At 40.6% G+C, this 18,031-nt stretch overlaps 1 protein-coding gene across 3 annotated transcripts in view; it reads left to right on the plus strand.

The window, feature by feature from the left end:
* The window catches only part of LOC306898024 (glycerol kinase 3), a 115,398-nt gene extending 98,584 nt beyond the window's left edge, over positions 1 to 16,814 (plus strand). The window contains exons 18-20 of one of the 3 annotated variants that reach the window (XM_079463234.1): positions 3,500 to 3,586; positions 13,967 to 14,050; positions 16,310 to 16,814. In XM_079463234.1, coding sequence (XP_079319360.1) covers positions 3,500 to 3,586; positions 13,967 to 14,050; positions 16,310 to 16,320 — 182 coding nt within the window. In that variant the 3' untranslated portion in view covers positions 16,321 to 16,814. Of the gene's footprint in view, positions 1 to 3,499; positions 3,587 to 13,966 lie in introns of all 3 variants that reach the window. The other 2 variants (XM_079463233.1, XM_079463232.1) reach the window with 2 other exon arrangements.
* The last annotated feature ends 1,217 nt before the right edge of the window (positions 16,815 to 18,031 follow it).

An 18,031-nucleotide genomic window follows, 5' to 3' on the forward strand; every position in this document is an offset into this window, starting at 1 on the left:
TTACTCCCATATCGAGCATAGCGCCTAATTCTTCCTGAACCACCTTTTTCTTTCAGGTAGTCTATAGGGCCGGCTGAAAACCACCAACTCCCGGCATGGTCTCGATATAGTGCTCTATGAGAGTAGTTCAGTCAGGCAGGTGCGAGAACACATCAGCGAATTGCACCTGCAACTTGGTCACATCAGTGATCTGAGACGGTGAGAGGTGATCTCCCCCAGAGCGATAGATTGGCTTCTTACGCCCACACTGGAGATTGATGAGAACAGGGCGTATGCTACGCTTTTTGCTGACATATTTCGGAGCATCACTGCCTCCGGGTATCGCGTTGCATAGTCCACTATGACTAATGCAAAGCGATGCCCCGAAGCCGATCACAATAACCGATCAGGTCCATTCCAATTCTTTTGAAGGGGACCTGAACAAGGGGGAGAGGGCACAAAGGTGCTTTTGGGGTGGCCGGGGGGTTTACCAAATGGAATTCACGACAAGTGGCGCACCATCTGCACATATTTTCGTGGATGCCTGGCCAAAAAATCGTGCATGCCCGGCCATCGGATTAGAATGAGCCACCTGGAAAAGCATTCCCCAACGCCTCTTTGGTACGACCAATTGTGTTATATCTTCCTTTGATTGAGCGTCTTGGGTCACTCGATACAACCTGTCTTTTATAATCGCAAAGTACGGGTGGGGGAGTGGTCGTGCAAGTTGGAGAGGCAGTCCGTCGATAGTGCGGACCTGATCAAACGCATGTTTGAGCGACTCATCTTGAGACTGCTCCAGGGGAAAATCATCGCACGACGAGAGACTCTCTCTCTCAATTGCCTTCCGTTCCCCTGCATCACACCTCGATGGTCCCGGCTCTGCCTCTCCAAGTTGCGCCAATGCCCCCTTACGCCGCTTTTGGTTACGCCCAGAGACATCTGCACATATATATCCCAATAACGTGCTAAAATACAGCAACTTTGTTCCCAAAATTAGCGGATGCCGGAGGTGCGAATCAACGGCCACCTCCACCATATACTTTTTCCCCTGAATTGTATTGTAAGGGATAATAAACCACCTCCCCGTGTACCTTACCCTAACCTTGCAGCTCGTATCCCATATAGTAGATTGAATCAGGCCAGCTTGATCGAGGGCGGCTCGTGGGGTGCCGGTGATCCGGATCACCGTACCGACCTCCATCGCTGGACAGCTGGTGATAAAGTGTCCAGGATCCACACACCACCAACTGGCCAGCCCAGGCTTCCCCAGCGGCAGGAAGCAGGCCAAGGGATTGGCGAGAAGAAGGCAAAGGAGTGAAAACAGTGGGGACCCCACCATCGGAAGCATCCTGGTTCCTCCAAGGTGAGAAAGGCTCTGGCCCCAAGGACTACCCAGACGCGGGGCGCTACCCACGGCTGCAGCTCCGGCCCACAGGACTCCCCGGAAGCGGGGTGCCACCCGCGGCTGCAGCTCTGGTTGGGACCTGGGAAAGAGAGTCAGACAGGAAGGAGGAGAAACAAAAAAAAGTAGAAGAGTGAGAGAGAGAGTTATGGGGTTCACCGACCCCGGGGCAGACCGCCATTTGGTCATCCGCCAACTGATGGCCTGCGTCAGCGACGTTATCCGGTGGCACTGGACCCATTGGGCGGCCTTCCTCGGCAGCCGTCCCACAAACTGCTCCAGTACCATCTTTTCCAGGATGGTATCGACATCGCTGTCCTTCTTGCAGTTGTCCTTCTGGGCCTGGAGGAGAACCTTGAACCATTTCTCCTGCTCTCCTTGTAGGCCCAGCAGGGCTCGATGTTGCTCCTGATGGAGACCAGCAAGGGCTTGGATCACCTCTGCAAACGGAATACCCGGTGGATTCTGCATAGTGGTGGTGGCAGCGTTCTCCTTTCTATCCCGGGTTTTGGCACCAGGGTAAAGAGGTTCAGTACACGTAAGGAAGGAGACAGGGTCGGCGAGAACACAACTTTTATTGACCACAAAACACACCTCTCCAGTCAGGTCCCTCTTTTTCGCCTCCTGCTCGCTTTAACCGTCTTCCCGCAAATCACTGGAACGAGACAAAAGCGTTTACAATCTGCACTTGACCTACTTACGTCCCGTCGATCTCCTGTCTCTGCCTCCTCCACCGCAGATCCCGCTAAACCACGCCCCTCTCGCCACAATTATACTTTAAAACTTTTATAACATTTTCTGTTCCCAGAACGTTCTCTTGAATGATAGGAAAACATTCTGAAAAACATTCTAAAATGAGATCAGAACGCACTTTCCGTGTGCAGCGGATGCCTAGGGTTGCGGGTACCCCCTATGTGGGCTAGATCCCAGCCTGGCCACATGCCCAGAGTCCCAACCACTCCCTTCTGGGACCAGGTGGGGAACTTGCAGGTGCTCCCCCTGGGAGGAAGTCCCAACCCTCTCCCTGTCGTCTCCAGTACGCGCCCTGTGCTTATAATCGGACCGAACACAGAGCTCCTGACACTCTGAGCCGCTCTTTGTCTGTGTAAGGGGACAGCAGGAAAGCTGTCTCCAAACAGAGACTGGCTCACTGGATTGTGGACATTATCATTGGCTACCAATCTCAGGCCCCTGGCCACTACAGTAGGCCAATTGTGGGAACTGGCTCTTAGCGCCTCTTTGGCAGACAAACTCAGAGCTGTGGGTCGGTCTGCAACCAGCATTTTCACACAGGTGTTGGACCGGGTCTTGAGTGAGACCGACAGTAACTGGGCATACACCTGCAAAGCGCCTTCTCCCCTCTTTAGGCGAGTAAGTGTGCTACTCCAGTCTCCATATTTCCTCCACTGAATGAAGTATAGGCATTCTATCCATCACTTAGCACTTGAGGTTTACGAGCCCTACGGAGCAGCTCGTATGCATGCCCAGTATATGTGGGTTGACGCTTTCTCACTCTTGGTTCCCGTGTAGGCGAACCTGTTACCTTCCCTCGGTGACCTCACCACTTCTGTGTACACCTGGTTGGAGTCCCGCACTACTGCCACTGACTGTGGCAGATGTGGTTTTTGTAGCGCCCCCCCCCCCCTTTACGGTGTCGGGCGAGATAATCACCTCTAGAGTAGCAAGTCCACTGACTGTACGGCCGGTAGTAAGAATCTCTCGTCGTGGTCACACAAATTGATACCTTAATACACCACTGCATGGTTACGATTCGCACGGACGCTCACTTGCGACTCCCCCAGTGTCGTTTCACTGAAAATCGTCACACGGCGCAGCACAGTGGTATTACTATTCGTTCGCCTACTTCTTTTTGCCTACTATATAGTAAGGAAGTATGCCATTTACCAGGGGATGTATACATGTTTAGGTTAATGCGAAGTAAGTTGCTTTGGAAAAAAGCATCTACCAAATGCATAAATGTAAATGTAAAATAATAATAAAAAATGTTTAAGGCCGTACAAAATATACAGTACATATTCATGACTTTGAAAATGATAAATCAGCATTTTATTCCAGGTAATATTCTGATTTGTATAATTATTTTTCTTCATATAGAGAGTGAACTGCGATATGCTCGCTGGAAGAAAGCTGTTCAGAGGGCTATGAACTGGGAAACCACTGAAGCAGTCAACAATGGAAATGGTGTGTGTGTGTGTTTTCATTGCCTGAACTTAATGGTTGGATTAAATATTGAGAATAAATATGATTTAAAATAATAGCGTTAATAATTCAGACTAATTAAATATGTTAATTATGTATAATCGAGTAATGACAAATATATGCCAGATTAGCACATCAGATACAAGGTTGCTATGCTGTTGTCTGTCTGCTGGAGGAGACAAAAACACTGAATAAAGCTGTGCATAGCAGCCTCATACGCTTCAGCTGCAGGTTCATTAGACACAGTAATCCAGTGCATCAGCTACACGTCATCATATTATTGAAGTGACTATGAGTTTTGGGGAATAATTAACTCAAATGGATTGAAAATTCATTAGTTTATGAATATAATTTGCTTGTCGTTAACAACAAATATCAATTTCCCGATTTCCCGAGGGGAATTGTTTAATTAAGTACAAGTAACCTTTATAGAATTGCTTTAAGTTATCTGACGACTTCGTTTGTCCTGCAAACTAAAGTTGTAGACTTCCAACTCACTTCTCAATAGAGGATTACTGCTTTACAAACGTTTAAGAAACATTAAATTTCTGATCAGGATAAAATAATATTTCCTATGTTCGTACAGTTTGTATTACTAAAATAGTAATACAATATACAGCTTAAATAACGTTTAAAATCTTATTTCATTGACTTCGAGTTATATGAGCAAATAACAGATTCAATTCAGGTGTACTTTTGGGATTTTATTGACTACGAGACAAAGGGGAAATAAACCAACTAACTAAACAATGATGAACAATTAGACAAACACACATGGAACGTAAAAGCAGTAAAGAATGAAAGTAATAGACAAAGTAGGAGTGGCAGTATTACATCAGCAATTCACATCTGCATAAACCATCAAGGACAATCTCCTTATTGAAAGGGGTAAAACTTATGCGCAGCTATTTAGAAATAGACCAGATACTTGCATTGGCTTTTAGATGTGCTGGGACATGTTCTGGTCTGCGCTGATGGAAGTCCTGATGCGTTTAAAGCGAGCGGTGAGTCCGTTGGGTTCTCCCTGAGAACCGGATTGGCTGCCGAAGGAAGTACGAACTTAGCCGAAGCAAACTGCCGGAAAAGGGCTGTCTCCAGGGAGGAGACAGGTCTCGAGATATTGCAACGAACAGCAACGAGCGCATTTTCTTCCGTGCACAGATGTTTTAACCCTGAGGGTGCCACGCCCCTCCCGAGTGGGTGATCCAATGTAGTGAGCTGATTTTTGAGCTGGAAATGTTCCTTTGTCCGGCTCAACAGCTCATTTGCATTTATGGTCACCTGGAAGTTTTGGCGCTGTAATATTCTTAGATGAAAATAAAACTAGTATGGTATACAATACATTACTGTGCTATACACCATCATCTAAAGAAGGAAAAGGGGAACCTTTATGTATGAAACATGATAGGGTTATTAGAACATTGACCCATAATTTGTACAAGAACACAATTATGAGCCTAGTTACGGTGTAACACCTATGCCTTTGATATTATGGTTAGGCTAGCATATCATGGGAACAAACATAAACGGTAGAAACAATTATTTACACTTTAAGCCTTTCTAAGGTGGCAAGAGGGGAGAAAGAGACATTCTTTGGTAGACTTTGAATCTCTCTCTGTTCCTGGTGCCACATGGCTTTTGTCACCTTAGGACGCATTCGGGACCCCCCCCCCGAGAATGCCTTTGAAGCTCAGGGAGAGTGTCGGAATGTCCCCTGGTCAGTCCAGATAGGTGATAGCTCGGCCATTTACATTTTACGATCCCATGTGTTGGCCTTTGGTCCGACCAGACGCTACATTATTGCAAGAAAAAATAACCGTGTTCAACTCTACAAAGCACTGGTCTGACTGATCAATGTATGACATCACCATACTGTGAGAGCGACACAGCAGTGTGCTATAGAATCATTCTCGTGGTACTGCGATGTCATACACCGGTCAGTCTGCACCAGAGCCGTTGAAAAACAGAGACGGACACTTGAATTCCCCACCGTGGACTCACATGGTTCATGGCTCAATAGTTCAAAAAAATCTGTGCTCTCAACCTATTTAAATGGATTTTTGCAGGACAGACAACAGCAACTAAATTTTGCTAAATATATTTGCACATTGTGTACACTGAATACTACAACCCGAATTCCGGAAACGTTAGGACATTTTTTAAATGAGAAATAAAGTGAAAACTAAAGGAATTTCAAATCACATGAGCCAATATTTTATTCACAATAGAACATAGATAACAGCAAATGTTTAAACTGAGAAATTTTACACTTGTATACACTAAATTAGCTCATTTAAAATGTATCAAAAAAGTTGGGACGGGGGCATGTTTACCATGGTGTAGCATCTCCATTTCTTTTCAAAACAGTTTGAAGACGTCTGGGCATTGAGGCTATGAGTTGCTGGAGTTTTGGTGTTGGAATTTGGTCCCATTCTTGCCTCATATAGGTTTCCAGCTGCTGAAGAGTTTGTGGTCGTCTTTGACGTATTTTTCTTTAATGATGCGCCAAATGTTCTCTATGGGTGAAAATTCTGGACTACAGTCAGGCCAATTCAGTACCCAGACTCTTCTACGACGAAGCCATGCTGTTGTAATAGCTACAGTATGTGGTTTTGCATTGTCCTGCTGAAGTATACAAGGCCTTCCCTGAAATAGACGTTGTTTGGAGGGAATCATATGTTTCTCTAAAACCTTTAAATACCTTTAATAAGCTGCCCATATCGTATGCACTTATGCACCCCCATACCATCACAGATGCTGGCTTTTGAACTGAATGCTCATAACACGCTGGAATGTCTCCCTCCTCTTTAGCACTGAGGACACGGCGTCCGTGATTTCCAACAAGAATGTCAGATTTGGACTCGTCTGAACAGTGGAACACTATTCCACTTTGAAATAGTCCATTTTAAATTAGTCTTGGCCCACAGGACACGACGGAGCTTTTGGGCCATGTTTACATATGGCTTCCTTTTTGCATGATAGAGGTTTAGTTGTTATCTGCTGATGGCACGGTGGATTGTGTTTACCGACAGTGGTATCTGGAAGTATTCCTGGGCGCATTTAGTAATGTCATTGACTCAATCATGCTGATGAGTGATGCAGTATCATCTGAGGGCCCGAAGACCACGAGCATCCAATAAAGGTCTCCAGCCTTGTCCCTTACGCACAGAGATTTCTCCAGTTTCTCTGAATCTTTTGATGATGTTATGCTGTAGATGATGAGATTTGCAAAGCCTTTGCAATTTGACGTTAAGGAACATTGTTTTTTAAGTATTCCACAATCTTTTAACGCAGTCTATCACAGATTGGAGAACCTCTGCCCATCTTTACTTCTGAGAGACTCTGCTTCTCCAAGACATCCCTTTTATAGCTCATCATGTTACAGAACTGATATCAATTAACTGAATTAGTCACTAGATGTTCTCCCAGCTGAATCTTTTCAAAACTGCTTGCTTTTTTAGGGGAGAAAAATAAATATAAGATCTATGAGTACAAGTATATTAATATAAGATAATATATGACAAATCGTTAAAATGTCAAAATGACCTGAGAAAATAAGTCTTGTTTTAAGCACAACTTTACTGACATTTCATATTTTTGGTCTAAAAACAAGACTTATCAAAAAAATGCATCTTGATTCAATCATTTTTAGACACTTGTACGGGAAAAAATAAGAAGTAAGAAAGTAATCTTTTGCAGTGTATACAGTAAACATTACATACAAAATAATTAATGAATACATTCTTAAATTCAAAGAAGGGTTATATTTTGATGAATGTGACTGATAACAATCACATGGCCGTTTAGGCAACATTAGCCTCTTCCGTTTAGCGGTAGTATATGCCTGTTTGTGCATACTGTTTTGCTATGTGCTAAAATGTGTATTACAAAAACAGTTCATACTTTAAGGGCATAGCATAATTAGGCAAATTGGGATACATCACTACTGTGAAATTTAGAGAAATTTAGCCTAACCGAATTAAGGGAAACTTAGTTTCTTTTGATCTCCTCTTCCTTTAAAACACAAGTGGTGTACCTCATCGATTCATTCATTTTATAGCTTTGCTTTGATCAATTTGAGTGTTTTGTTCATTCACAAATGATTCGTTCAGTGAACATTTCATCATATATTACATACAGTACAAACGCAAGTAGCTTTTATGCATTATAAGTCTTTTTTATAACGTGTTTGAATGATTGCTGTATATTATGCTACAATATATCATATTCTGTTGTTCTTGCGAATGAGAGTGACTCACGTCCTGTATTGAGCGATTAGCATACTTTCTTTAATTCATTCGGTCAGCAGCTCCTTGTTCCCAAATGAGATATCTGATTCACATGTCAATTCAATTCAATTTTGGTTATATAGCGCTTTTGTTCCAAAGGAGCTACACAGGAGAAAATTTGAAATACTGAAAACCCCAAAAAGGTAAAACACAGCACAGTATACGGTGTTTATAGAAAAAGCTAAATTATTAAAGTAAATGATATCTAATAAATGTAATCTCCCGGTGGTTTATTTAGCATATTTTGCTAAACTTCACACAAAATGAACACACAAAATGCACAACATGCGGTTATGCTTTCTCACAAACATCATAAAAAAGAGACTGTGTCTGTCCCCGGACTAGCAAACATAAAATAATGCGTCCTTTAACATCCATGTAGATAACGATACAGATGCTCTAGGAATGGCTTTTAAAGACACTTCTAACTCCATGGGCGTTAGACAACATGTGTCAGGACCCACTCAGCTTCGTTATTATACTTTGGATTTAATGCTGTCTTACGGTATAAATGTGGACGACGTAAAAATCCTTCAGCAGAGCGAAGACATTTCGGATCATTATCTGGTATCATGCTTGCTTCACTGGCCTATGGCTGCAAATCAAGCTCCTAGTTACAAGTATGGTAGAACAATAACTTCGAACTACAAAAGGCATTTCTTGATAATTTGCCTGAATTGTCTCAAATCTCTTGCATGAGTAAGAACGTATGAGATCTTGACTTTACCATAGAAAATTTTCAATTGAAAACAGCATGGAAGGATAGTATTCGAAAATACAGGAAAGCCCAAAAATGTCTAGATCCGCCTACCTTTCATCACTAATAGAAGAAAACCAGCACAACCCTAGGTTTTTATTTAACACAGTGGCTAAATTAACCAAAAATAAATCGTCAGCGACTTCTGATACTTTATACCAGCATAGCAGTGATGAATTTATGAACTATTTCACAAATAAAATTCAAGATATTAGAGAAAACTATGCAACCAGAAGCGAAACCCGCTGAACAAATGACTAACTACAGCGGCCCTAAGGAGAAATTGTTTTTATCTACAATAGATCACGTGAACTATCTAAAATCATTAGATCATCTAAATCAACTACATGCATGCTAGACCCTATACCTACAAATCTACTGAAAGAGATGCTCCCTAAAATTATAGATCCTCTTCTTAGCATTATTAACTCATCCCTGACACTAGGACATGTGCCTAAAGCATATAAGGTGGCTGTTATAAGGCCCCTTGTCAAAAAAAACACCTCTACCCTGGAGAACTAGTTAACTACAGACCTATTTCGAGTCTACCTTTCATATTTAAAGTTCTGGAAAAAGTAGTCTCAACTCAATTATGTTTCTTTCCAAAGGAATGACATCAATGAAGATTTACAGTCTGGATTTAGAGCACATCACATTAGAGAAACTGCTTTGATCAGAGTTACAAATTATCTGCTTATGGCGTCTGACCTGAGGTTGTATCTCCTTATTGGTATGATCTTAGTGCTGCATTCAACACCCTTGACCACAGCATGCTCCTACATAGACTCAAAAATTATGTCGGTATTAAGAGAATTGCTTTGAAATGGCTTGGATCTTATTTATCCGACCTTTTTCAATATGTAGCAAAAAACAATGAGGTGTCGCGCAAATCGCAAGTCGAGTACGGTGAAACACAGGGCTCAGTCTTAGGGCCTATGCTCTTCGCATTATACATGCTACCTCTAGGAGATATAATAAAGCGACACAGAGTTAGCTTTCACTGTTATGCTGATGATACGCAACTTTATATATCCTCGAAGCCTCATTTAACACAGCAATTCCATCGAATAGTGGAATGCAAAGTCAATATAAAAAATGTGGATGAGTAACAATTTCTTATCACTGAACTCAGACAAAAATGAAGTGTTACTTATTGGACTGAAAACCACCCTACGTAACAACCAAGAATTCTGCTTAACTATTGATGGATGTTCCATAAAATCCTCATCTTTGTCACCATTTGGCCGGTTCTTGGCCACCAGAGGTCCCCAGAGTATTTCAAGCTTGATTTTGATCATTGTTTGCACCTGTGCCTTTGTGTTTGAGAGTATTTATACCTCTAGTTTTTCCCTAGTCCCTCGCTCTAAGTTTGTATGTTGTAGCCCTTCACGTGTAACTGTGAGGGCAGAGATTTTTTTGGGGGGGAATATCTTTTGTGCAATTACCCTACTGTTGATTTACATTTTTGCTTGGAGGATTATTTCTTCAGTTTTTCCAATTAAGGTCCTCACCATTTAGGTTCAAACAACTCCTAGTGGCTCAGTCAGGAAATTTACCACATCTCCACACTGGAGGCCCAAGTTCGAGACCGGGCTCTGACAATCTTCAGCAAATAATCTTTGCCTTTTATTCGATAGTACTCTGCCATTTGAGAAACAAGTCGCCAACACCTGTAAAATTGTGTTTTTCCATCTTAAAAATATATCTAAACTACGTCATATGCTGTCACAATCAGATGCAGAGAAGCTAAATCATGCCTTTATGACATCAAGACTAGATTACTGTAATGCACTATTAGGTGGTTGCCCTACAGACCTATTACAAAAACTCCAACTGGTCCAAAATGCGGCAGCTCGAGTTCTTACACGTACAAAAAAGTATCAGCATATTAGCCCAGTTCTGTCAACCTTGCACTGGTTACCTATAAACTTTAAAATCTTGCGTATTGCCTATAAAACCCTGCATGGTTTAGCTCCTCACTACTTGAGTGAACTTCTCTCAAAATTACAGTCCTTCACGTGCACTTCGCTCTTAGGCGTCCGGTCAGTTGTTAATACCTAGAATTTCAAAATCAAGTGCGGGCGGCAGATAATTTTCCTATCTAGCGTCTAATCTTTGGAACAGTCTTCCCGGCACAGTCCGGGAGGCAGACACACTCAGTTTAAATCTAGACTAAAGACACATCTTTTTAATCTTGCATACACTACATTATCATAATATATATATTCCGAAGGTTTAGGCTGCACTAGTTAGATCAACCAGAACCAGGAACACTTCCAATAACAACTAAAGCATTTGTTGCAGCAAACTCTCAGCCAGTCTTGTCTCATTGTTCCAATGTTACTAGAGCAGGCAGGACGCAGTCCAAGATTACGAGAGCGAGCAGGACGCAATCCATGCTCAGACCTGACAAATGCTGTGATGATTGAGCTGGTCATAGGACATGGCGACTCTACAATTTTATTAATGATAATTTATTATATTTTTTGTTTATTTTGCCTTGTTGTGCAAGTACTGTCAAGCTTGTGCAGAGGCTGCAGCTTTTGCCAGAGGGGAACTGGAATCCCCTGGTTAGGCCTGGTTTCCTTCTGAGGTTTTTTTTCTCCTCCAATGCAGTTTTGGGTTCCTCGCCACCGTTTGCAATAGTGTTTTGCACTGTTTGCCTGGCCGGGGGGGGCTGCTAGAATTTTATAGTTTTATTTAATTAACACTGCATATAGGAATTTATAGTCTGTCTGATAATTGACCTGTGTTTTGCTTATAGTCAATGTTTCCTTGTACAGCTGCTTTGTAACAATGAAAATTGTCAAAAGCTCTATATAAATAAAGCTGACTTGACTTGACTTAAGTGAATGCTTGGCTGAAAAGATGTGTCTTTAATCTAGATTTAAATTGGGAAAGTGTGTGACCCTCGAAAAGTGTCGGAAAGGCTATTCCAGAGTTTAGATGCTACATAATAAGAAAGCTTGACCCCTTTGGTAGATTTAGTTATTCTATGTGTTATCAAAAGTCCTGAGTTTTGAGATTTTGGAGAGCGTGATTGCTTGTAGTGTGATAGAAGCTCTGTTATGTATTTAGGGACTAAACAGTTTAAGGCTTTATAAGTGATTATAAAAACTTTAAAGTCATTACGATACTTAATGGGTAGCCAGTGAAGGTATGATAACATTGGGGTTATGTGATCATATTTTCTGGACCTGGTATAAACTTTGGCAGCTGCATTCTGAACTAACTGTAGTTTGTTTATTGATGATTCAGGACAACCACTAAGAAAATGCATGAATAAGCTTCTCTGCGTCAGCAACACATCGAATATGCATACCCCCAGGGGATAGGTCCGCCGAGGCTGGATGTGGAGTTTGTGTTGTGTTTTTGTGTGGTCAGCAGTCGACCGTGAGGGAGCTGCTGGCATTTTACTTTCGTTTTTTTTATTAATAGTCTTATTTTACGTTCGCCAGTTCCCGCCTCCTTCCTTCCTTGTACGGCTCTTTGTTACAGAGATGTTACCTTTACCTGATACTATTAGCAGGTCATTTGTAAATTTATTGCAGTTTCATTACTATGATGCGGTCCAAAGCCTGACTGAAATTTTCGTGTGTCATTATTTTGAAAGAAAGAGCATAACTATGTGGACACTACTTTTTGTAGTATTTTTTAAAGGGAAGGGAGATTTGAAATCGGTCTATAGTTTCCTAGTTCATTGGGGTCTAAGTTTGGTTTCTTGATTAGAGGCTTAATGACAGAAATCTTAAAGGGCCCTGGTTAGGACTAGATTAATTGACTAGTTGATAATGTTATAAATATGCTCAATTGCAATGGGTACTAAATATTTTTATAATTTCGTTGGTATGGGGTCTAATAAGCAAGTTGTAGGTTTAGATGTTCCAATAAGTTTAAATAAATATTCCTGTTTTATAGGTGAACAACACTGTAGCCTTTCTTTTGGGGCGATGGTTGTCACTAATTCATAGGGCAGACGTGAGATATAAGTTCTCCTACTTTTGCCAAAATTATTATTTTGTAGTATTATTCGGGAGACTTATACGGTCTCTATACAATTAGAAGCAGTAACATTTATAACAGTTGAGTGGGAGGAACACAGACTATGGTTAAAGTTTTGTCTTACCGGTTGGAGACGTAGTCAAACGGTGCGAAGCGCCTTTGAGATGTTGTCAGACAGAAGATCCGCTCCGATGCTGCTGGGGTGCAGGCCGTCGGAGCAGAAGAGCCTAGGACGCTCCCAGAAAAAATGTCAGATGAATGACTAGCTCAATGAAGATGCGGATTCATTCAGTAGCTTAAACAAATGATTGTGTTTTTAACCAGTGTTGGTAACGTTAATTATCAATTCTAGTAACGCTGCATTTTTTTTGTCAGTAAAGTCTTTGTAACGGGGAAACGGTTTTTCGTTTGATTAATCGTTCCTGAAAAAAACTAACGCCGTCAGTTACGCCGTTTATTTATAATGATGTTTTATTCCCATCACTGGTTTTAACATCCCGCACTCAGAGACTATTGGCTCATGCTCAGTTGGACTTTCACAGCAGTGATCTTCGAATCGGGTGCAGATTAAAAAGTGCCTGACGTGACTGATGTCTCAAATTTAAAAACAACAACATGTAAACAACAGAAGTTTTAATCCTTAATCCTGAAATACTCACCATAACTTTGAAATATGTCTAAAAATGTCGTCCTTCAGCATCGACTTCACCCCTTCTCCCCCATGCACAAGCATTTAAAACCGCTGCCTAAACCAACGCATGTGCAAGGCTTTTTTGGCCAATATAGAATTTTTAATTCGGCTGATAGATTTGCTGAGCAAATCTATATATCTATATATATATATTTATATATATTTCATTTTTACCTTAGACCTTAAGTTATAATTACCGTGATGCATGTTTTCATTTGGCTATAATTGGTTGGTAGCTGTTTCTTTAGTCAATATAATATTTTCATTTTCTACAATTCTTCAAAATGTGAGTAATGGATGCTATAACTAGTAAATCATTTATTTTGACGATGGCAAAGCCAGTAAAAACACACTGCATGGGTAGCCACTGTTGTTTCTTGTCCACGACATGACAAGAATTTCAAAGTCAAAATCAAATAATCTGACAGAGTGACAAAAAATTACAAATTATAATAAATGAAACACTTCAACTATGAAGACAATGAAACTAAACTAACCTTTAAGAAGAGGAGGATTTATTCCCTATTGTGGTTTATGCTTGAAAATATGTAGTTATTAATTAATTGTTCTGCTTCTTTTCTCTTTCTTTTTACTGTCTCGCTGTTCTGGGCAACCAATTGAAGAGACCAGTGTCTTCAGTAGTGTACCCTTGGGATTTTACATTCTGGGTAGCATGTTTATGTTAATTGGATCAAAGTGCATTGCAGGTCAGTATGTTCAGAGAAAGTTTGAGCGGGTGCGTGTGTCTAATGCTGAGAGAGTGTGATGAAAGTTATCTTGAAACTGTATTGTCAGCATAATAGAAGAGGTTTTAATTTTCTTTGTCTATAAAGGAATAAATGATGTATGATTTTTCAATTAATTTGTGTTCATCAGTATGACCTTGTATTAGCATTTGTGAGCAGGCCAGAACATATTTCCTAGTGCGTACATATAGCTTTGCTACACACTAAAATGTATATACTTTTCCATAAGAATAGGCTAAATACATTTAGTCCAAGTAGGCGAATTGGGATCCAGCATTGTATTCAGTGCATTTACATTCAGATCCGCTGAAGGGTTTAGCAATTACAGCTCTTTAATATGTATCTCCAAAATTACCTAAATTAATTGAACAGGCAAATTGTTTTATTCACAGGTATGGTCTTTTCATTACGTAATTTCTTCATAAATTAAGCATGTTAAAGGTCTGTGTTACGATCTGCTCCGAGACTTGATTAGTGAAGATCTAAATGCAGCTTCAATGCAACAGAGAAATGGTCAGAAATGCAGTGTTTCAACCAACAAGACTTTGCAATGGCTGAATGTGACAAGAGGGTTTAAATACACTGAGTGAAACAGTTTAACAAAATACAGGTGGTAGTGATTAACATAATGAATCCAACAATGGATTATGGGAAATGTATGGCACTCTGGGTGATGAGGTGAATGCCCTCTAGTGGACATAAGAGCCCTCTGGTGACTGTGACAGTCTGGAGTTGATTCTATATCTAATGTTTGCATTTGAGTTTGCTGTTGCTGTGAACTCACATCATGCATTTCAGGGAGATCTCCATGCAAGTAAGATATACCATAGTTACATTTCAAAAACACAACAAATCCATCAGAATGGTCTCAGTAACATTAAGAGTTGCCAAATAAACAGTTTGGTACATTCTGAGAATAAACAACACACTGGTGAGCTCACCAATAAAACTATTCTATATTTCCATACAGTGCTTGATATATTTACTCCTCTCAATGATAAAGAAAAACCCCTTCACAATGTCCAGACAAGTGAAGAATTAATCTGGATGCTTCTGTCTTCTGTCGCATCACCAAAACAACACCAGTGACCTAGTGAGTGCCTTAGGAAGCCATACGTTGAAGTAAAACCACACTACCTGCCTTGAACACAATTTTACTGAAGATTTTGTCTGCTCATATCATATGCGGTTGCATGAAACCACACGTAGAATCAACACTAGACATTTAACATGCTTAATATCTGAATAAATTCCTAAAAAACTTAGCACAGGTTTTATTCGACTGTCCAATTACTTTTGATCTCTTGAAAAAGGGTGCGGCGGATCTCTTGAAAAAGGGTGCGGCGGGTTACCTATTAGAGAACTGTAATTCCTAAACCCTTCAACTAATCTGGACGTGAATACACTTTAAATAAAGCTGAGAGTGAATATTCATTATTAAAACTTTTAACTTGAACATTTTGGTACACAGCTGAAATGACAAAAAGTCTGCCTCTGTTTTAACTGTACACATGGATACCGCCCCTTTGGTAGACTGTGGTCAACTGTGGCGTGCTCTTCCTTTGGAGAAGTTTTAGGGGCTTCCCAGTTCCCACCGCTTGTTCCAGCCATTAGTAAGAACCTATCATCTTCTGTCAAGTTCAAGATGATGACTCACACTTGAAGAATGTGATGTCATAGAGTGCTGGCCTGTGACATGACCAGCCCAGTCAGTGCTCACTCTGCCCATGTCATGACATGGTTAAGTACTGTGGCCTTTCATATGGGACCCCAAACTGTCTACTTGCCAAAACATTGAGAAACAGACTAAAAAGGGAACCTCTTGGTTATGACTGTAACCTCTGTTCTCTGACGGAGGAAACGAGATCTCATGCCAAGACAGGGCTCTGTCTGCTGCTGCTGCGACTGGTACACACCTCCCAGGTTCCTCAGCACAAAACCTGAGTGAATGGGGCATGGAATCTTTCTTTTTTACCTGTATGTATGGGATGGAGAATGACATGCACATTCAATTGGCCGAAGTTCATTGGCCTTTTAAAATTATGATCAGAGGTTCTCAAGTTCAAACTCATACTCTCTACTGAACATCACGTCTCGTTCCCGTAATCAGGGAAGAGAGCTTACAGTCATAACTGAGACAATTTGTCTGCTCAACCGCTAAGCAATTATAAAATGTTATCTTTTTCTGTTTTAATTATTTATTATGTTCTTCCAAAACAGGACAGAAATAGTATTTCTACATTTCAGAAGATGTGAGACAAAAGCAAAAAATAAAGCCAGAAAACTCTTTATGAGAAGATCAGAGGTTCTTCATGACTGTGGCGCAGGAAGTTCTACATTGTTTGAATGACACATTGTTTGAATTCCCTTTTTACAATTCTAAATGTATTTGTACATTTCCTGCATACTGTGGTGTGACATGTTTACCAATAACAAGTAAATAAAAATGATGTGATCCTGTTGATGTGTGCCTGGAGTTGCCTGTTGAGTCAAAATCTTAATAATTGCTGATAAGACTTTGTAAGTACGTCATGTAATTGTTAAAATGTAAAGTAACATACTGTTTTGATCCCATTCTTGCTTTTTCATGTTTTTAAATGTCATTTAACTTAATGTTAATTTAATAATAGTATTACTTATATTTTGTATTGTTTTATTCAACTAATATGCAGTACTGTGGTGCTCAAGAAATGGTTCACACACATTAAAGTGGGTGTAACACACAAAGTATGCAGTACTATTATTATGACATTGGCATGCCATGCCATTCGCAAAGTACAATATGAGATGATAGGTTCTCAAGTTCAAACCCCATTCTGTCTCGGCACAATGTTTCTTTCCCTCCATCAGGGACAGATGTTACAGACGTATCCGAGACTTTCGGTTGCCAAAAGATAGACTTTAATATCACAGATACAAAGCCGATTTGCTTGCAGAACAACTGACGTTTTTTATCTCTTGAGCCCCTTGCATATATACATCCCACCTGAAGGTCGTCAGCATTTTCCACATACTGCTTTTATTATAAAACATAACAGCGACGAGAGAGAGCAACATTGCGGAGAAAGAAGTCAGTATGTACAGTAGAAAAGATGATACTGGAGATCGCTGGCAGGTGTGGGTTATTGAAGACGAGTGACAGATGAGGGAGTGTGGAGAAAACTGGGAAGTGAGTGAAGTCCGGGGAGACAACACGGAAGAAACTGCTAGCGGAACAGACATGGCAGAAGGCACCTTGACCTTTCTTGTGTCAGACTTATGTGATCAGTTTACCATTGTAAGGAACCACGCATCAGCCCAACTACGGAATGCAATGGTGTGGGCGAAGGTATCGCATGTTCTGTCTTCCATGATTCTTTTAACGGATTTAGCACTATAGTTCGTTTTAATATGACTCCAATTATAAAGTGAACACTTATATTGCGGTAACACCAGACTAATTTTGAAATAAACATTTATTTTTATATAGTATTTTTATTAGGATTTTAACATTTTCAAAAAAGTACACAACAAAAAAGAATATACAGAGTAGGCATATAAGTGCACACAGCAACGAATTATGATGTAATTGTCGTAAAAAAGTATACACAGGAGAAAAAAAGGAACCAAGAACAAGCGTATATGCAGTTTCAATGATAAATCATAAACTAACAAGCACTCTCTAGGGGGTAGAGCAGACGGCATAAAATGCCCTCCATTACTGATCAGAGTCAGTGTTAAACTGGTTAAGATGATACAGAAATGGTTGCCAGAAATTGTAAAATTTGTCAAGGTTACCCTAATTCCATAACGGACTCTTTCCATGTGCAATATTCCAGTAATATAGGTCAACCAGGTCTTGAACTGAGGGGACATCAACGGATTTCCAGAGTCTTAGAATGATGCTCTTAGCAATAATCATTCCATAAATAATAGTACTTTGTACAGAGACATTATAATCTG

The sequence above is a fragment of the Barbatula barbatula genome (assembly GCF_947034865.1).
Source record: "Barbatula barbatula genome assembly, chromosome: 8".
NCBI classification, from domain to species: Eukaryota; Metazoa; Chordata; class Actinopteri; order Cypriniformes; family Nemacheilidae; genus Barbatula; species Barbatula barbatula.